The following is an 18497-nucleotide window of genomic DNA, read 5'->3' as shown; positions in this document are numbered from 1 at the left end:
AGTGGTATGGTTGCTATTTAGCTGCGAGAAGAAGAAGGGGACGGTGTTACATGGACTGAAGAAAAGTGGTGGCGCGCAATGCAAGTGGTTACATCAGAGTAATGAGAACCTAAAAGATGAAAAACTACTTTTACGGCAAAGAATTCGCAGGGTGCAACGATTCGGGGGACCGCGGGGTACAAAATGAGTGATTCGTGTGGTACCAAATTCGATTTTTTTTTCTGGTGTTCAGTAGCAATGGAAACACAGGGATTGAAATTTTTAAACTTTTTGAAAAGTAGGTATATCTATTTAGGATTTTTTGAACAAGTTATAGAAGAACACTTTTAGGCAAATAATTCGGAAAGTGCAAAAAAATAAAGTGTGCGAATGTCAACATTTCTGAGGTGCAACGGTACAAAGCTGCAACAACTTTGGGAATCAAAATTCAATTGAAAAATTACTTATATAAAAATTGTATTCAATAAAAGATTTATTTATGAGCAATGTGGTTTGGATGACGATGAATAACTCTGAGAAACTACCAGCAGTCGGTATAGAACAAAATGGAAAAAACAACGTTATAACAGCATGCGATATTGCAGCTCATATTAAAGAACGTGTAGAAACTCTATTAGTAGCGTGTCGTTAATTGAACATGATGAACAACGTCCTGAGAATGTCGGGGTAGGATTTCCGGAATTCTAGAGAGATGCTCACTGAACTTGTAGCACACCCATATGTATACTCCAAGCACTGAAAACAGAAAATAAAAAAGGATAGTTTGTTGAAAACCTTACGGTTCAATACGATGAATGCTGTTATGATGTCAGAGACAGCTTTTCCTTCAAGCGATTCTAAAAAAAGAACATGTTCTGAATAGGATGGTACGGTGCTTTACTGAAAAAAGAGAGAAAAGCATTGCATGCAATATGAAGATCGGCCAGGCCAGGAAAGATGTCATGAACAAAATGTGGACCGTCATGATAATTTTCTGTTCGATGAGGAATCCGATGAACACAATGGCGAAGGCGATGAGCTGAAATTCAAATCTCAAATTCGCTTATATCAAAGTAGGAAAGCAATTGTTACTACGATGAGTCGAGGAATGAGCTGGGCCGCTGGGTGTGCTGTTGAAAGTCGAAGTGAGCAAGTGCCCAGATTTGGAGTACAGCTCGGCTACAGCTTAAATCTTGTATAAATTATCTAAAAAATTAGGAACAAGAAAAGTAAAAATGGGTTGTGAAGAACTCCATAAATTGATTTGAACTATGACATTAACCGCTTTTTATTGGCTTAATTGATAGAGTATTGAGAAGATCAACAGCGGTAAATAACAAAACAATGGAAACAGCAAAGAATAACAGCGGGTAACAAAAATGTTTGATCAGATATTGGGGTAGATGAGCTTCTTACTATCTTGGTAGGATCCATGCATCTTGGAACTGTATGGAAGGGTTCCTGGATGACCATATTTGATATCGTCAAGCAAAATGTAGCACAGCGCGATGTACACTAGGTTTCCTTAAAATTGAACATCTACTCATCAAGTCCTAAAAAGTCCGACTCACCTAGAGAGATAAGGAAAAAGATGAACACGACAGTGGCCAACTTGAGATACATAGATCCATCCATATTGGTACCGGTGTCTCCTCCCGTATTGATAATCATATCTCCTTCTTCAAGCGATTCTGAAAAAGAATGCATTCGGAATGAAACTTTACGGTTCCTTACGGAAAAGCATGAAAACTACAGCATGCAATGCGAAGATCGGCCAGGCCATGAGAGAGGCCATGAACCAAATGTGGACAGTCATGATAATTTTCTGTTTGGTCAGGAATCCAATGATCACCACAGCGGAGATGAAGAGCTGAAATTCAAATTTCAAGTTCGTTCTCTTGAAAGAAAGCATTTATCACCATGGTGAGTCGAGGAATGAGCTGGATGCGCTTTTCGACGTCGAAGTGAGCAAGTTTCCAGACTTGGTAGATAAAGAACGCAGCTTGGACAGAGAACACAAAAGCTCTTATCTCGAAACAAACTCACTTTCTTTTCAACCTTCTGTGGATGAGAGAACTTCGTTTTGATAGTCATTATCGGATTCAGCTTAAATCTCGTAACAATCATCTAAAAAATATTAGAAACTGAAAAGTAAAAATGGGTTGTGGATAACCCCATAAAATTGATTTGAGCAATGCAATTATTGGATTTTTTATTGGGTCCATCAAGTAAAAGCATTCAGGTATTAGATTGCTTCAGGATTTAACTGATAGAGAATGGATAAGATCAACAACGGGAAATAACATAACAATGGAAACAACAAAAAATAACAGTGTGTAAAAGATACGGTTGATCAGATCTTGGGGTAGATCAGCTTCTCACTATCTCGGGAGGATTTGTGCATTTTGGAGGTGTATGGGAGGGTTCCCGGATTACCATATGTGATATCGGTGAGCAAACTGCAGCAGAAAGCGATGTAGACTAGGTTGCCTAAAATTGAAACTCTATGAATCAAGTCATAAACATTGCAACTCACAGAAAGACATGAAGAAGATAGAAACGATAGTGTCCACCTTGAGACACATAGCTCCTTCAATATTGATACACATAGCTCCTTCCGTATTGATAAACACAGCTCCTTCTTCAAGCGATTCTATAAAATAATATTTTCTGAACAATATGATACTGGTCCTTACTGAAAAAGGAGAAAGCTGTTGCAAACAGTGTAGTGATCGGCACGGCCAGAAGAGAGGTCAGGAACCCAATGTAGATTGCCATGATAATGTTCTTCTTGGTGAGGAATCCGATGAACACAATGGCGGAGGCAAAGGGCTGAAAATCACATTTCGAGTTCACTTATTTTAAAGAAGGAAAACGTTCGTTACCATGGTGAATCGAGGAATGAGCTGGGTCTTCTTTTCAAACTGGATATGAGGAAGTGTCCAGATTTGGATAAACAAGAAGAATGCTTGAGCAAAGAGCACACCAAGTTTGATCGCAGTCATATCTGTATCCTTTTCAATCTTCTGTGGATGAGAGACCTTCGTTTTGATAGTCATAACCGGCTTCAGCTTAAATCTCGTAGAAATTATCTAAAAGACAGAATTGGTCAGAAGTTGAAAAGATTATCAAACATTTGAGCGAACAAATCAAGAAAATTATTTCTGGGCACAAACTTTTTTGTTAGAATAAAATAAGTATTAAAGTCAGAAAGTTGAGAAAGCTTTGGAGGCGAGTTCTTACAAAAGTTAAACTTTCAGGAGTAGGGAAAACTAATAGATATCAACTAACGAAAAATTGCAGAACTTTGATAAATTTTCAATGAATGTTAAAAAAAAGAATGTAGAATTAAAGCTAAGGAAATTAAAAAAAGTAACAGATTCAATGACAAATAACAAAAGATAGAACTGAAAGTCCTGTACGATGTGTAAACAAAAAGTTTGATCGGAACTTGAGTTAGATCAGCTTCACGGCATACTTGAAAGATCCGAGGCGTTCCGAATACGATCTTCGAGACCTTCACGTTAAGCGCATACAAGGTGCACAAAAGGATCTACTTCTTACTAAGCAAACTTTTCTGTCTGTCTGTGTGTGTGTGTCTGTCTCGGACATTTACTTGAATAACTCAAAGGGGCATGGGACTCCTATAGTGGTGTGTGGTATGTAGTCATGAACTGCCGAGCGCTTTATGTCTATGGTGTCGTGAGCCTCCTAGCTAATAGGGAACCTAAAGGGCTGAGAATCGAAAATTTCAAAATTATGCTAAAACTTACTAAAACTTCATGGTATTCTGAAAAAGTTTTTTGGGCATTTTCATGTGCGTTCTACAAACAATTGAGCTCAAATCTCCAAAAGTAGAGCTTTTTGAAATTCCAGTTTTTTCTCGAATCTCTTCAGTTTCGGTCATATGGCCTACTGCAAATGCGTGTTTTAGAGTAATTTGGTTTACAGGCATTATTTTCAAATACTTCTGAAACTTTCTGATTCCATATTCATGGACATTTTCCTTGGAAAATCGTTTTTTCATCAAAAATCAACATTATATTTTCCAAACAGAATTTTTTTTGAGTTTTCGTTTTCTGAAACCACCGAATTCCGAAATTTCATATCGTCTGAGTTTTGTTTGATTTTCAAATAAATAGAATTTCCGAGAGTTTTCTGAATTTCAAAAAGTCGAAATTCAAAGATTTCGAATTGAACTTTAATAATTTTGATTAGATTTTTAATCTCCGGTCTGGGATTTCTTGAGTTTCAGAATGTTGGAACTTTCAAAAAAATTACCGAGTTTGGACTTTCTCAATTTTTCAACTCCCGAATGTCCTGAAACGGAAAATAGGAATTTCGGAATTCCAAAACTTCAAAATCAGAATTTAGGAAATTGGGAAATTAGCAACCTCAAGCTTGAGAATTTAAAAATTTTGGATTTCAGAAATTCAGAAAAACTCAAAAATTTGTATCCGAAACACTTCTGAATTTCAAAATCAAAGTTTTCGAATTTTCTGAGTTTTTCAAAAAAGAACCTGTGAAACTGAAAAAAAAATTAGAAGTTCTAGGTTTGTAGATTCAGAAACTCATAAACTATAATAAAAAACTCATGAATTTCTATGTTTAAAAATGTAATCCTCCAAGTTTAACTCATTATCAACTTCGGAACGTCTTGAATTCTGTATTTCGAAAACCCGGAAACTCAGAAATTCCAAACTACAGAATTGCAGAGAAGCAGAATTTCAGAAGAAATTCCCAAAACTCTGAATTTCTAAATTTCCTATTTTCCGAGTTCGGACCCTGAAAAATTTTTCCTGAATGGAAGTTTCGAAGCGTCTTCATAAGATTACGGGTACTGTAACCGGAGGCCCGGAGGTTTAGCCCCGAAGGGGCGTAAACCGACTGGTATACACTAGGTCAACTTTAAATTAAAAATTAAGTCATCAAGTTCTAAACAGTCCGACTCACACATAGAGGAGGAAGATAGCAAGAATAGTTTCCATGTTGACACACATAACTCCTTCAATATTGATACACTTAGCTCCTTCATTATTGATCAGCATTGGTCCTCCTTCAAGCGATTCTATAAAAAAAAGAATATTCTGAATAAGATGATACGGTGCCTTACTGAAAAAAGAGAAGACTGTTGCAAACAGTGTGGTGATCGGAATGGCAAGGAGAGGCCATGAACAAAATGTGGATTGTCATGATAACTTTCTGTTCGGTGAGGAATCCGACGAACACAATTATGGAGATGAAGAGCTGAAATTCACATTTCAAGTTCACTTCTTGTGAAGAAAGAACATGCTAGTTACCATGACGAATCGACGAATGAGCTCGATGATCATTTCCGTTTGGGGCTGGTTAGGATCATACTTCTTGCTCATAAGTTCACAGAATTGGAGAATCGAGAACAAAGAAAATACAATAGCGCCAATCCAAGTCATCAGCTTCTGTGGACGAGAGACATTTATCAAGATAGCCATAATTGGCTACAGCTTAAATTTCGTAGCAATTATCTAAAAAAACAGAATTGGTCAGAAATTGAAAGGATCATCACAACCTTTGAACGAAAAAAAAAATCAAAGTGGTTATTGTCGGATTAAAAAAAGTGACACCTGAAAATCTCGGATACGGCTCTCGTGTTGATTTACGAGGAGGCGGATCGAAAACGGATACTGTAGATAACAAATTTATTTATGTGAATTTAGTGGGATTTACTGAACAAAATTTTGATTTCTTGGTATTAAAATGATCGCCAGCAGCTCTAGAATCTATTTTTCCGCAAAAAAACTAAACTTAAACGCGAAAGTAGCTCGAAAGAGCCGAAATTCTGAAATATTACGTTTTTACTTTTTCGTAGATAAAAAAAAGCAAAAATTTTCAAATTCTCAGGTGTCACTTTTTTTAATTCGACAATATTTCTGGACACAAACTTTTTTGTTAGAACAAAATATTAAAGTCAGAAAGTTCAGAATGCTTTGGGGACGAATTCTTACGAAAGTTAAACTTTCAGGAGTAGGGAAAACTAACAGATAACAGCAAACGAAAAAAAAATCAGTACTTTGATGAAGGTTCAAAAAATGTTGAAGAAAGAGAAAGTGGGAATAAAGCCAAGAGATTTAAAACAAGTAACAAATTCAATAACAAATAACAGAATATGGAACTGAAAATCCTGGATATCTTCAGACTTCTGGATATATGAGGTTGACGCGTTCCGAGCCATCGTAAGCGTCGCGATTGTAGTGGAAAAGACCTTGGGTTGTGTCCAATTCTGGGAAGTCGTCCGGCTGCTGATCTTTTGCTTCGACCAGTTTGTGGCAGAGGAAGAGGTAGGCTATATATGCTGAAACAAATTTTAATAGTGAGAAAGTAGTGATTTTGAAGCAAACTCACCGCACAAAAACACGGCAGCAACCGTGAGAGATGTGATAGGATGGGTGTAGATGCCTTCTCCGAAGAATGTGGCCAGAAACTTGATATCGAAAAAGAATTGAGCAATCATGAGCACGAACACGGCCAGCGGAAAGAAGAGGAACAACGAAGCCACCCAAATGTGGGCTTGCATGAGGGATTTGTTTTCCACAACGAACACAGCTACAGTGAAAGCAGTAAGGATTACCTGAAAGAAGCTCTATGATAACAAAAATTTAGAAGGAAAAACTCACTGAAGCAATCACCAGGAGGATGGAAACTTTGCTTGTGACACCACTCGCAGTGAGCCAGACGATCTGCAGAAGCATGTAAAGAATTTGCATGCTGATCACAATAAGCTTGATTGGCAGGACACCGAAGAGCTTAGGGCTGCTCAAGTACTGTTCCGGCTGACTCGGATCATAGAACTTCACCATGTTGAGCGAATCTCTGAAAATCGCTTCGAGGTTTTCTGGAATATATGTGTTATTGAAATAACCAGGTATCAAAGGATTTAAACAAGTGAGATAACATAAATGATTTGAAACGTACAGTAAACTTTATTTGAACAAAATAGTAGTTGGTGTTGGATAAAAAAGTCAGGAAAAATTGAATGCATGATTGTTTTACAAAAAGTTTATTAAATGTCTTCCACAAGCCTATTGAATTGTCTTTGTGCTTGACGACCACGAACTTGATAATCTGTCGCAACTTCAACAAGGAAAATGTGAGTCGTAACCATACGGAAGAACCAAGCTGAAAATTTAGATTACCTTCGGATAACATTGCCCGACAAACAAACCTGCAGCAAACACGGTCATCACCAAGAGAGATTCCTTTTCAAGGAAAACAATCATAAAATGACACTTGTGAGAGTCTAAGAAGATAGTCATCTCTGGCTTCCCTGAACGGAATGTTTTTGCGACAATTGATGAAAGAACAACTCACAAATTTCGTACATCATTGCTATGCAGTAGGTCGAGAAAACCATGAAGAAGACTTTCGCTTGGAACACGAAGTGTAAAAGCATGATCCCTGAGTTTTTGATAACGTATGAAAACGTCATGAGCCACTCAATCACAGCCAGTCGAATGAAAAGCTCTGAATATTCACTGTAGTAGGCGATAGTTGAAAAGATGGATGCAAAGATGACGTTGAGCAGAATATGGAGGGAACTCTGAATTTTTTTCAGAATTAAATACGTAGCAATGTAGGCCGGAGCCTATTTCAAACCTGCTTAATTGGTCCCAAATCTCTGGTTTCTGGGTTATTCAATCGGTCCTTCGTGTTCCAATCGATCAACAAGAAATGAGTGTGAAGAATGCGAACGGTCCACACTGAGAACTTTTGCTATTGAGAGATCTGAAAATATGGCACTAACCTATGCACAATACGGCAAGCCAGAAAATCGAGCAATGATCAATGATTCCTCTGAAGCATTCCCATCCGTTTGCTTTAAGAAAGTCGAGATTTGGTTTTAGGTCATATCTCAATCTAATTTCGTTTAGTCTGTCCTCGTTGTCTTTGTAAATGCAGCATGCAAATAGAAAAGTCGGAACCAAGAAGACCATCGTTTGATAAATGAAGTGAACGGTGATGGTGAATCCGTTTCTACAGGGATGAAGTGCGACGGCACAGAATTCGAAGAATGCCTGAAACCACATCTCTATTTTTAAACTCGCGATAACTTGAAAATACCAGACAAAGGAAGACTTTCTGCATTCCAGAATCGTACGTCGACATAACGAAGAAGAAAAGTGTGGCAATCACTCCGAAGAACATTGTCACTTTGTCCTAAAAATTTTGACTTTAGATTAAACTCAATTTCTCAATTCTAACCTTTGTTTTAAATTCGCCTGATGGCGCATTCGTTCCTCCGGCCATTTCACCTGAAACTCAACAATTTTCTTATACAAAAGAGTATGAATCAGTGAAAAAGCTCAGTTTCACCTGAAAACGAACACTTTTTTCATGTAAAAAGTCTATAAATCGTGATAAATAATCGGCAAAAATTCAGTTTCACCTAAAAAAATTGCAAACTTTTGTCAAAACAGTTTTCTCGATTCGAGACCAGTAAGCTCGCAACTGAAGTCCACCTTTCAACTACTGTAGTTCGTGTTGAGACGCGAGCCTACAAAATTTATTGTGCGCCTTTCAATTGGAGGGTACGGTGGCGTTTAGAATAGATTCTTGAATAAAATCACTGTAAATTGAACCAAAAACTTGGAAAGATTTCGACTTTCAAAAAAAGTTTGAAAGAAAAAACTAAGATTTTTACAATACATAGCGGAGAAGACAAAACCAAACAACTTTCACATCAGCAATGTTTGATTCAGAGTGATTACTGCCGAGAAACCTGCATCTAAATTCAGTTTTGTAATAAAAATATGTAATTCAATGTCCAAACACACAATTCATTTGTTTAGGTGCAACATTCTAGTCCTTCTGCTTGCTCTTTCTTTTAAATTCCGTTTGAATATAATTTCCCTAACTTCTCCCTTACATTTTCCTGATACTTGTACATCTCTTTTTGTGTTTCTCAATTGCCAGTGGCGCCCTCCCCTTCAACAAACTGAGCGACTACAAAAAACTGTGATAACAATACAAGGGAGGGACTGGCAAGGAGGCATTACACTAATCATGCGAACCAACTTTCCTACTATTCAGCCCATTATTATTATGCTTCTTTTTCTTTCCCCCTTATTTCTTCATTCTTTTTAGCTTCCTCACTCTCAAACCAGTCTCACCAAAAAACTACGAAACACTTTTTATTTATTATTTCGTTCTCTTCTGTGTCCACTCCGCCTTTTCATCCGACTAATGACCGTTGCATAAACGATTCCAAATAGTTTCAGTTACAGTTTCCGGTAAATAGGTCTCAAGTGTTTTTTGAGGTTCTTCAGTGTTTATATTTCGTCTTCTTCCCTCTGATAAAAACCACTCGTAAATATCCCCTTGTTTTCTCCCTCCTCCTCCTCTTCATTTTTTTCCTGCCTTTTCACCTCAAATCACCTCTTGTTTGCACTTGTGTCCATTGTCCACTTTCGTTCCCTTTTCTAAGTGATTTCCAAAGAGTTTCAATTGTTTTGTTTCTATTCTTTTTTCGGTTGCCATCCCATCATCAACCTCCAACTCGGTCAAATGATTTCCCTGTTAATCATATTATTTGTTGCTCCGGTTACGGTAAGAGAATGGAACTCTCCTGAATCTCTCGTATCTGATGCTCGTGTTACAGAGTGCAGTAATAGGGGATGATCTATCACCATACAGATGGAATCTAGTACCAAAACCTCTGTTGAAAAGGCTTTGTAATCTAGATGAGTCATTGCCAGTTTGTGCCTGGAAGGTTGGTTATTTGGTTAACCAGTTTTTAGAACTGTAAATAAATAACACCGAAAAAGTAAGATGAAACGAAATACAGTAATCTTGGTTATGCTAGACAATTATAGAAGATCGGTGGCCGAAGATCCCATAACGACAACTACAGTAACCTAAAAAATAGTTTTATTTTTCGGATTAGTTTTGTTCTTTACTGATTTTATTTTTAGTCGATTTCTCTGTTAATTTTCAGCAAAAATTCGGAAAAACTAAAGTATTTGATAGTTTAAAAATTCACTAAACATCGAGAAAATCAATCCGGAAAATACAAATATTTTTAGCTTACTGTATTATGGAACCTTCGTCATTTTTTTTGTATCAAAATAATAAAACCGAGAAAAAATGGAAATACAGTAATCTTGGTGATGCTAGACGATTACGGTAATACAGAATCAGAAGTTCAAGCTTCTGTTGATTGAAATATGTTACAACCCCGATTAATTTTAAAAAGTGATTCCTAATGCATAAAAACTATCAATCAGCCAAAACGAACACTAATTTGAATTACACTCTGATTGTTAAAACAAAGAAATGTCTAGTAAATCGTAAGAAGAATTCTGACAAAACCAATTCCAGCGCCACAATCTATCAAAAAAGACAGTATTCTCGAAATGGCAAATCTGTCGGGATCATCCAGAATTGAATTTGTGCAAATGGCATAATGGAGGAATGGTAACTGTCCCGGTTCCAGCAACGACCACAGAAAGAACAGAGGATTCGGCCGAAGCTCCGCCTCTTTCTGAATCCATCTTTGTTGTGGGTTTTTAGTTTTTGATAGTTTTTAAAAATTCAAAATTTCTGCTAAATTTCAGAATGAACCAGATATGATGCTCTCGTCAAAATGGTCAAATGCAGAAATCCTCCAAGAAACTGTTCAAAAAGAGCTGAGAACAGAACCAAATCGTTTCGAGGGACGACTTCATCGAGAATCAGATTCTGCCGAAATGAAAGATGTGGAAGATCAGAAGTTTGATGAAACGATCATGTCTGCCAACGAAGATGTTTTCTCTGCCTAAATTTTCATGTCCAATCCCCCCTGTGCATTTCCATTTCCCCTTGTTACGGTTATCTGTTTTTATCAAGATGTTTCAAAATATGTGAAAAAGCGTTTATTGTGGTGTGGTCGAAATATGAGTGTATATGCATTGTACAAATCCCGTATTCTGGCAACACACAAAGAGTTATCACTCGATTATTGCACCAATAAAATTAAAGATTTCGGAGAGAAGAGAAGAGAAAACAAGAAAACATAAGTATACGATCATCGGGGCAAACATGATAAAATGATAAACAGAGAGGGACAGAGAGCTCATAAGAAATTTGTTTTCTAGAATATACAGTCAAAGCAATCAAAACAAAAAACATTATGCGAATATTAAGTTCTAAACATGTGTGGAATGCGTTATATTAACAGTTGAATGAGTGTCTAATTGGTCGTCATCCAACCCAGCGAGGCGGAGGAAAGTCTCTTCCAGAGATGATTGAGCTAGTATGAAATCTTTAACTCCGAGATCTTTTGCCAATCTCTGCACCATTTCAAACTTTTCCGACCAACAATCGTCTTTCTCTTTTGGAATCTGAAATTACAAAACCAATAAAATCGAAAAACATTGATTTCCCACTTACCTGCCACTTGAGATTCAATGTTTTGTTTGTTGAGGTTGTTTTGAGAACAGAATTTGGAAGTCTGGCAGCGACAAGCTGTACGATCACATCTCTTTGAGCTGGTTCATACAACGTTAGAGTCATTGTGTAGTTGTTTCCGTACAACGACTTAAGCTCTTGACTGGATCCGATAGCAATCAATGATCCTCGATTTAGAACCGCAATTCTGGAGCACAATGCTTCGCATTCATCCATCGAATGAGATGTTAACATAAGGGCACTGTTGGAATGTTCTCTGCACCACAATAACAATTCCCATACTTCGCGTCTGGCTTTGGGGTCAATTCCAGCAGTTGGTTCATCGAGAATAATCATCTGAGTTGGTGCCAAAAGAGCAACTCCTACGGATATTTTTCTCTTCTGACCACCACTGTAGAATCTGACTAGTTTATCGGCATGCGCTTGCATTCCAACACATTCTAAAATTAGCTCAGCCTTGTCTTTATACTTCTCGAATCCATGCATTTGAGCCAGAATTTCCAAACATTCTCTTCCTGTCAAATCAAGCATCAATGCATCGAATTGTGGACAGTAGCCAATCGCTATATACTCAGTAACATCTCTTCCACCGATAGTTGCTTCTCCACTTGTTGCAAACGATTGCCCAGTCAGTATATTGAATGTAGTCGTTTTTCCCGCACCATTCACTCCAAGAAGCCCAAAGCATTCCTTCTGATCGACGGCGAGGCACAATTCATTGACAGCCGTAAATCTTCCAAATGTCTTTGTCAAATCCTTCACTGCCAAAGCCAAATTCTGTGGGTTAGCATTGTGAACTCTATGCCTCTCTTCCTCCACACTAGTGCAAACCGGAAGATCTCCCTGAAACCAGAACAATTACTATTAAAAATTCAAATATCAAAGTCTGACCATCATTGGCTGCACATTGTTATTTGCAGATCTACGAAGAGTCCAAACTTGAGAAAGGAATCTTCTTACACATTTGAACTGAAGAAATATGAAAAGAGCGAATGAGAAAGCTCCGAAAACAGCCATGAATACAGCATTCTTTCCGCATCGATCCCAACTCATGAGCTCCTCGTCACTTGTGAAGATGAGACCATAGGTATTAATCGTTATTATAGCGTTTCCGAAAGCATAAGATGGAAGAAGGAACAGGAAGATATTCTGAATACAAAATTCAAAATGCTTAACACCAGATTCTGGAATTCTTACCATTAGGAACGCTTTCAACGATTCTTCGATATCGAATAGGAAGAAAATAACAAAAACAGCGAGAAGAGCTGCTCCCGAAATCACAACTTGCCAGATAATCAGCATGACATTAGCTTTGGAAGGTGATTGGAATAGAAAAGAAACTGCGTAGATGAATGGAACTGAAGAGAAGAAGTACAGGAACCAGAACAGTATAACTCTGAAATTGCATATTTAAAATAAATGAAAAGAGCTTTGGCAACTAACATTCTCAAATGAGCGTACATCCAGTTGAAAACTATGAACATTGCTAAGAAAATGATACAGATCAGGGTGTACAGTACTCCATCGTAAAAAAGCGAAGCGGAATAAAATGTGACAGGGGAGATTCCAGTTAGGAACTGTTGATGAGCGAATTGGCAAGTTCGTTCTTCAATCAGGAACATGACAAATGTAGATGTGACCATTGCGAAAATCAGAATGAGCATTGGAGTGAGCAAGACATCAATCAATTGGCTTGGAAGTAACTGAAAAAAGAAATCATTCTGAATTTTAACACATTTTAATTTCTTACAGTGCTTTCCGAGGTCGCTTTCGAATACAGGAAAATTCCTCCATCAATTTGAGCATCAACAGATGAGCTTCCTGTTAAACGAGCACGATTGATGATACTGACAAATGTTGGAAGAACATGGTAGTATCTCATATTGAACAAATTCTCCAGAGAACTGTTGTCCTTCGCAAATGTCGAACCAATCGAAGCAGGTGGCATTTCCTGAGAATCAAATATTAGTTCTTGAAGGGAAACCAGAAGTAACTTACTCCTATAAGACTTTTAGTAATATTTGACAATGGTGTATTTCTGCTGTATTTTATGACATCGAAACCTCCAGATTTCTTCAATAGAGACTCCAGATGTGATGCTTCTTCTGGAACCGTATCATCAAATCTCCATACCACTTTTGATGGTTCAATTCCATACGACGATAGTTCGCGATCTGAGAATTGAGAAGTCAGTTTTCGTTCACTTCTCTGTAAACTCACATTGATCAGTGTTCCCAGATTTCAGAGTTGATAGGGACGCCACCAAGCCGAGAAGAACGATTGGAATCAAAACTTGTCCAAAAAGCTGTGTCCAGTTTCTGATTGAATACAGCCATTTTTTGCGGAGAATCGCAACGAATTGAGCTGTGACTTTTGTGAATCCAGTTTTCTCCGCACCTCTCGCCTGACTATCCATTAGTCTCTGATAACTGTCCGCACTTTTGGTACTTGATTGTGTGTCGTAACCTGGTGGTTTCAACGATGGCTCACTGGTGTTCCGGGATTGATGACTGATTCTACTATTTTGTCGACTGGCAATTGCTTTGTCTACTTTGTCACCAATTGTGATGAAGACCTGCTCCAGAGTGTTCAATGACAATCCAAAGCTTTTCATGACCAGAGTGGCTAGCTGAGATTTGAGTTGATTAGGAATCGATTCCAATGCATAACTGCGGAAGCTGGAAATTTCAGAATTTAGATTTATATGAAACTTTTCTTGAACTTACTTCCTTTCCTGGATGGCTTCCAATGCCTGAAACAGTGGAACGAACGAGTTCTTCTGGGCTTCTGGTAATATAATCTCAATTTGTTGTCCATGCATTTCTCCTCGTTCAGCTCCTTCGACAAAGTGAGAACACACACTTGTTAGGACTTCAGCCATTTTCCTCTTTTCACCAGTATGATCCAACACGACTGTCAAAAGGTATCCGGTTCCAAACTTCTGCTTCAAATATTGATTTGTTCCAGATGCTACGAGTTTTCCATGGGACATAATGAATACCCAATCTCCTAGACGTTCGGCTTCATCCATATAGTGAGTGGTCAATAGGATGGTTCTGTTTGCTTTCTCTCTTTCAACCAACTTTTGAACATCTTGTCTAGCTCCTGGATCCATTCCAGCTGTTGGTTCATCGAGAAGAACAACTTCAGAATCACCAATCATAGCCATACAAACACAAAGTTTTCTCTTCATTCCTCCGGATAAGTTCATAGCTCTCTCATTCTCTTTGAAATCTAGCTTCACATCAACAAGAAGACGTTTCATCTCCTGTTTGAAATCCGCTTTCCTAGCTCCTTTCAATCCATGAACCAGTTGGAGATGCTCCGAGACAGTCAATTTATCATACAATGGATTGTATTGTGGGCACATTCCAATGTGTCTCCTAGTCTCATTCGCTTCTCTTCCTACGTCATGACCGCATATAGAAATATGTCCATATGTTGGTTGAATGATTCCAGCAATACTCGAAAACGTTGTACTTTTACCAGCTCCATTGTGTCCCAAAAGAATGGAACATTGTCCTCGGACAGCTCTCAAAGTCAACCCATCCACAGCTCGCTCTCCAGTAGTTGGCCAAATTTTCACCAGTCGATGTACACTAATATCAGCTCTAGCTGTGTCTCTGGCACCGTCGACTTCAGTAGAACCTTCTAGAAGAGCATCAGAATCTGCGTTCGGCGGGTTCAGCGAAGACGTTCCCATGGTGTTCATCTGAATCTTTATAGAATTGTTTTACGAGTTGAAAAAATACAAAATACGGAAGCTCTGTTAATCATGCAAGCACACAGTTAGTGCTAACCTCCATATCTCTCCGTTGGACTCTATTTCTCACCTGTTCGTTGATTCTTGTATTGTAGGCAGTCTGCCCGTCAGTTTGAGTTTCGTATTCATCCTAAAACTGTGAAACTTGAACTTGTGAATCCTTTAAATGAACTCACCAATACATCTCCACGGGTGAACAATGTTCTCAAACTGAAATCAGATGAAGTTCTGATATGATCAACAATCAATGCTCCAACGGACATCCACAATATATCAACGATCATCATAACGAGTGCCCATCCAAGGGAAAAGTGTAAAGATGAATCATTGAACATATTAAACAGATTGAGTTCTCTTTCTCTTCGCATATAATCTGATATCGCTTCAACAGCCAATGCAAATGCTCCATTGATATTGAGACCGTAAAGGAAACAAGTTGGAATTTGATCCAGTGTAGGCCGGAACTTATAAGAGATTGCTATCATTGCACCCCATGCTACCAGAATAGCTTTTATCGCAGAATTTGTGTTGCTGAAGAACGACGCCACAAATGCTCCGAATATAACTGCACCAAGTCCGTACATCAGAACAGTGACAATGAGTGCTGCTGGAGTAACAAATTCCATCACGAATGCCAATGGAATAATCGAGAACAGGAAAATGATGAAGAACTTGATGAAAGCCATGACGACATGTGCCGCATAGAACATGAATGTTGAAAGTCCCATTGCAGTCAAGTATGGCTTGACAGCAAAGTTTTCAGCAGCGATTTCTCTTGTGATGTGAATCACGTTGATGAATGTGACGAATGCCCAAATAAACGGGAAGAATTCAATGAATGACGAGACGGAACTAGTTTTGTAAGCAGGCTCTGGGAGGCCTCGGAAAATCAATGGAAGATCTGATGATTCTGGTTGAGCCGATAGAATGAATGATGTCTCGATGGCATGTTGAAGAGTAAGATATCCAGAGGTCCAATACGGTGGACTGGTTGGTATTCTGCCACTTCGTCCAGATTGAGGTCCATACGGATTGAAACTCGTTTCAGTCAAATGCCAAACTTCTTCTATTGCTTTGGTAATCAAGATTCGGTATTTTAGTTTCTTCTGTGACAAGTCAATACTGTCGAAGATAACTCCGCCAATGTATCTGAAAACCAGACAAATATTATTGTGAAATTCCTATAATCAGTCTTACGAATTGATAGCACAAAAAGAAGAAGTATCATTCTGATTCGGTAGGTCATTTCGGAGAATTGTCATCAGTTGGTCCTCGGTTTCTTCACTTTTCACCCTCATTTTCAGTTTCCCATTTTGGAATCGGTCCGACACTTGGTTCATCAAATTGTTTACAACAGTCATATCAGATGGATTTTTTGTTCTGTAAAATTGTAAAGTAATTCAGATTCAATCGAGGCCTACTTACGTGTATCCCAAAACAATATCCGTTCGAAGACACCATCGTCTGTAGATGGGCTTAATGAAGCTGTATTCGAGAAAGACATCTTCAACTGTTCCTGTCAATTTGAATTCATCGTATGTGTTCGATGGAGATGATGACGAAGCAGCGCCCTAGAAGTTTATTTGTTTTTCTTCAAATTTTCAGTTCTGTACGTTTAGTGACGTATACAATAATCTCCAGTTGATAAGACAACTTAACAAATTTACCTTTACAACTAAATAAACTAGTGGACCGAGCAGCAAGCATGGAAGAATCAATTCGAATAAAGTCCACACTTTGTTTCTTCTAAGCAACACCCAATCTTTCCACAGGAGCAACGAAAATTGACGTAGTCTATTCATTTTCCTTCTGTTTCGCCTCGCGGACTCTTGTGAATCGTAGTTCTCGTTGAATTCTCCAAATGGTACGGTCTCTGAAATAAAAGATTAGGTAAATTATCAGATGATAAATTTGTGTCTTCATGGTAAAGACTTCATATTTTTTCAAATATTCACCTGCAACTTCGGCGTTAACTTCGAACAAATGGATAGTATCCAAAGTGAGAATCGGAACTTGATTGGGCATTTATTCAAAATTTCAGTTTTATTCAGATAGAATAAAAAATAACGGGCGAATCTAACAAGCGAAGTCAAACATTTTGACTCAAAAACAAAATTGTGTGCTCAATGGCAGGTTAGAACTTTATTTCGTCGCAAAACATTGATTAGATTTTCTGTTGCCAAGGGTACCAACAGGTGGTTTCTCTTCACAACTAAACATTAGTTTGGGACTTTTTTCTAATAATAACTTCTGATCTTCGGTTGCTAACTTACCATCTTCTATTGCCGATGATTCATCATCTGAGTCTTTCTCTTTCCGTTCTTTCGGCCCCCACCGTAGATAGCGTCGGAGCCAATGCACTAGAGGCGAGCCCGGCATGAATACTGAGGGAGGAGTCAACATTCAACCGTGTTTTATATTATTTTTTAGTTCAACACCGAGCCAATAAAGCGGCGGAGGTGGGAAGCTATGTGGCTAGCAGGGCCACGTTCCAATTTTTATTTGTGTTTCGTTCCATATTCAAATGCAGATTTGAAAGAAAATACTTACATCTTTAGGCTTTCACAGCTGACTCGAGACGCGAAGCATACTTCCTTCGATTTTTATTGATGTTGACAACGTATCTGAAAACATAAGTAATTGAATAGAAAAGTATAACTTATCTAATGCGAAACGAGGGAGCGACTGATTATGAGTACAACAGTCAGAACTGATTAACAGTTGCAGCGGACAATAATGGAAAAAATTTCAAACTGGAAACTATCAAAGCTATTCTGTTCGTAACTCAATTTTCAGAAATTCCTATGTACAGAATTGCGAAATATGTTCAGACAACACCAGCTATGACAAACGGCACCGAATTGACAATGACTGGTCGTCATCGGAGAGGGCAAAAATCGATACTGTTGCGAATAAAAGAGAGTCTCTTTCCGAGCGAAAAGGATATAATTGCAAATCGGGGGGTAACCGATCAAAAGCGGCAAAATGACATAATTCTACTTTTTTTACTTTTTTGTAGACGTTTTCTCGACGTTCGTACTTCGGGAAAGCAAACAAATATTCGAGGAAGAGGTGTAAGAGAGTAAACAAGGAAAAGTATTAAAAATATTACATGACATAAATATTTACATTCAAAAATACTGCCATAATATGGAAAAGTCTCGATTTTTGCATTTTCGGCTTGTTTTTGTAAAATTGGGCACAATGGTAGAGCGCGCTTGCCCCATCACGGGACTTGAGCTGAGACCCCACAAATTCCGGAGAAAAAATTTTCCGGTGAAAAAAAAACTCCGGAGAAAAGTGGGCGGAGTCGGGGGCGGAGGCTATATTGCCA

The 18497-nt window shown here is 38.2% G+C and overlaps 6 protein-coding genes across 6 annotated transcripts in view; 1 reads left to right on the top strand and 5 right to left on the bottom strand.

The window, feature by feature from the left end:
• Nucleotides 1-2073, bottom strand: part of CBG10050 — a gene marked incomplete at both ends in the record, with an annotated part of 3827 nt that extends 1754 nt beyond the window's left edge. Inside the window, 6 exons of the mRNA XM_002641668.1 lie at nucleotides 700-735; nucleotides 775-836; nucleotides 1396-1503; nucleotides 1551-1670; nucleotides 1714-1849; nucleotides 2026-2073. Coding sequence (XP_002641714.1) covers nucleotides 700-735; nucleotides 775-836; nucleotides 1396-1503; nucleotides 1551-1670; nucleotides 1714-1849; nucleotides 2026-2073 — 510 coding nt within the window. The remainder of the gene's footprint in view (nucleotides 1-699; nucleotides 736-774; nucleotides 837-1395; nucleotides 1504-1550; nucleotides 1671-1713; nucleotides 1850-2025) is intronic.
• CBG10046 overlaps nucleotides 1-10772 on the top strand; it is a gene marked incomplete at both ends in the record, with an annotated part of 13346 nt that extends 2574 nt beyond the window's left edge. Inside the window, 2 exons of the mRNA XM_002641664.1 lie at nucleotides 10333-10512; nucleotides 10569-10772. Of these exons, the coding sequence (XP_002641710.1) occupies nucleotides 10333-10512; nucleotides 10569-10772 (384 nt within the window). The remainder of the gene's footprint in view (nucleotides 1-10332; nucleotides 10513-10568) is intronic.
• On the bottom strand, nucleotides 2333-5450 carry CBG10049 (the record flags this gene model as incomplete). Its single annotated transcript, XM_002641667.1, has 7 exons — nucleotides 2333-2469; nucleotides 2516-2632; nucleotides 2676-2811; nucleotides 2865-3071; nucleotides 4935-5066; nucleotides 5119-5226; nucleotides 5280-5450. The coding sequence occupies 7 exons, from the start codon at nucleotides 5448-5450 to the stop codon at nucleotides 2333-2335; spliced, it is 1008 nt and encodes a 335-aa protein (XP_002641713.1).
• CBG10048 lies at nucleotides 6150-6815 on the bottom strand (the record flags this gene model as incomplete). The annotated part of the gene is made up of 3 exons (XM_002641666.1): nucleotides 6150-6310; nucleotides 6361-6586; nucleotides 6633-6815. 3 exons carry the CDS (start codon nucleotides 6813-6815, stop codon nucleotides 6150-6152), a joined length of 570 nt encoding a protein of 189 aa, XP_002641712.1.
• On the bottom strand, nucleotides 7019-8262 carry CBG10047 (the record flags this gene model as incomplete). The annotated part of the gene is made up of 7 exons (XM_002641665.1): nucleotides 7019-7134; nucleotides 7181-7282; nucleotides 7327-7555; nucleotides 7612-7715; nucleotides 7760-8030; nucleotides 8077-8172; nucleotides 8218-8262. The coding sequence occupies 7 exons, from the start codon at nucleotides 8260-8262 to the stop codon at nucleotides 7019-7021; spliced, it is 963 nt and encodes a 320-aa protein (XP_002641711.1).
• Nucleotides 10773-11138: 366 nt separating the features above from the next.
• Cbr-ced-7 lies at nucleotides 11139-17542 on the bottom strand (the record flags this gene model as incomplete). Its single annotated transcript, XM_045244257.1, has 14 exons — nucleotides 11139-11333; nucleotides 11383-12243; nucleotides 12292-12796; nucleotides 12844-13103; nucleotides 13151-13351; nucleotides 13399-13574; nucleotides 13621-14078; nucleotides 14127-15118; nucleotides 15201-15293; nucleotides 15340-16312; nucleotides 16361-16543; nucleotides 16589-16734; nucleotides 16831-17036; nucleotides 17437-17542. The coding sequence occupies 14 exons, from the start codon at nucleotides 17540-17542 to the stop codon at nucleotides 11139-11141; spliced, it is 5355 nt and encodes a 1784-aa protein (XP_045094187.1).
• Between the last annotated feature and the right edge of the window lie 955 nt (nucleotides 17543-18497).

The sequence above is a fragment of the Caenorhabditis briggsae genome (genome assembly GCF_000004555.2).
Source record: "Caenorhabditis briggsae complete genome, chrIII, whole genome shotgun sequence".
In the NCBI taxonomy this organism is placed as follows: domain Eukaryota; kingdom Metazoa; phylum Nematoda; class Chromadorea; order Rhabditida; family Rhabditidae; genus Caenorhabditis; species Caenorhabditis briggsae.
This window is presented reverse-complemented; position numbering and strand designations above follow the sequence as displayed.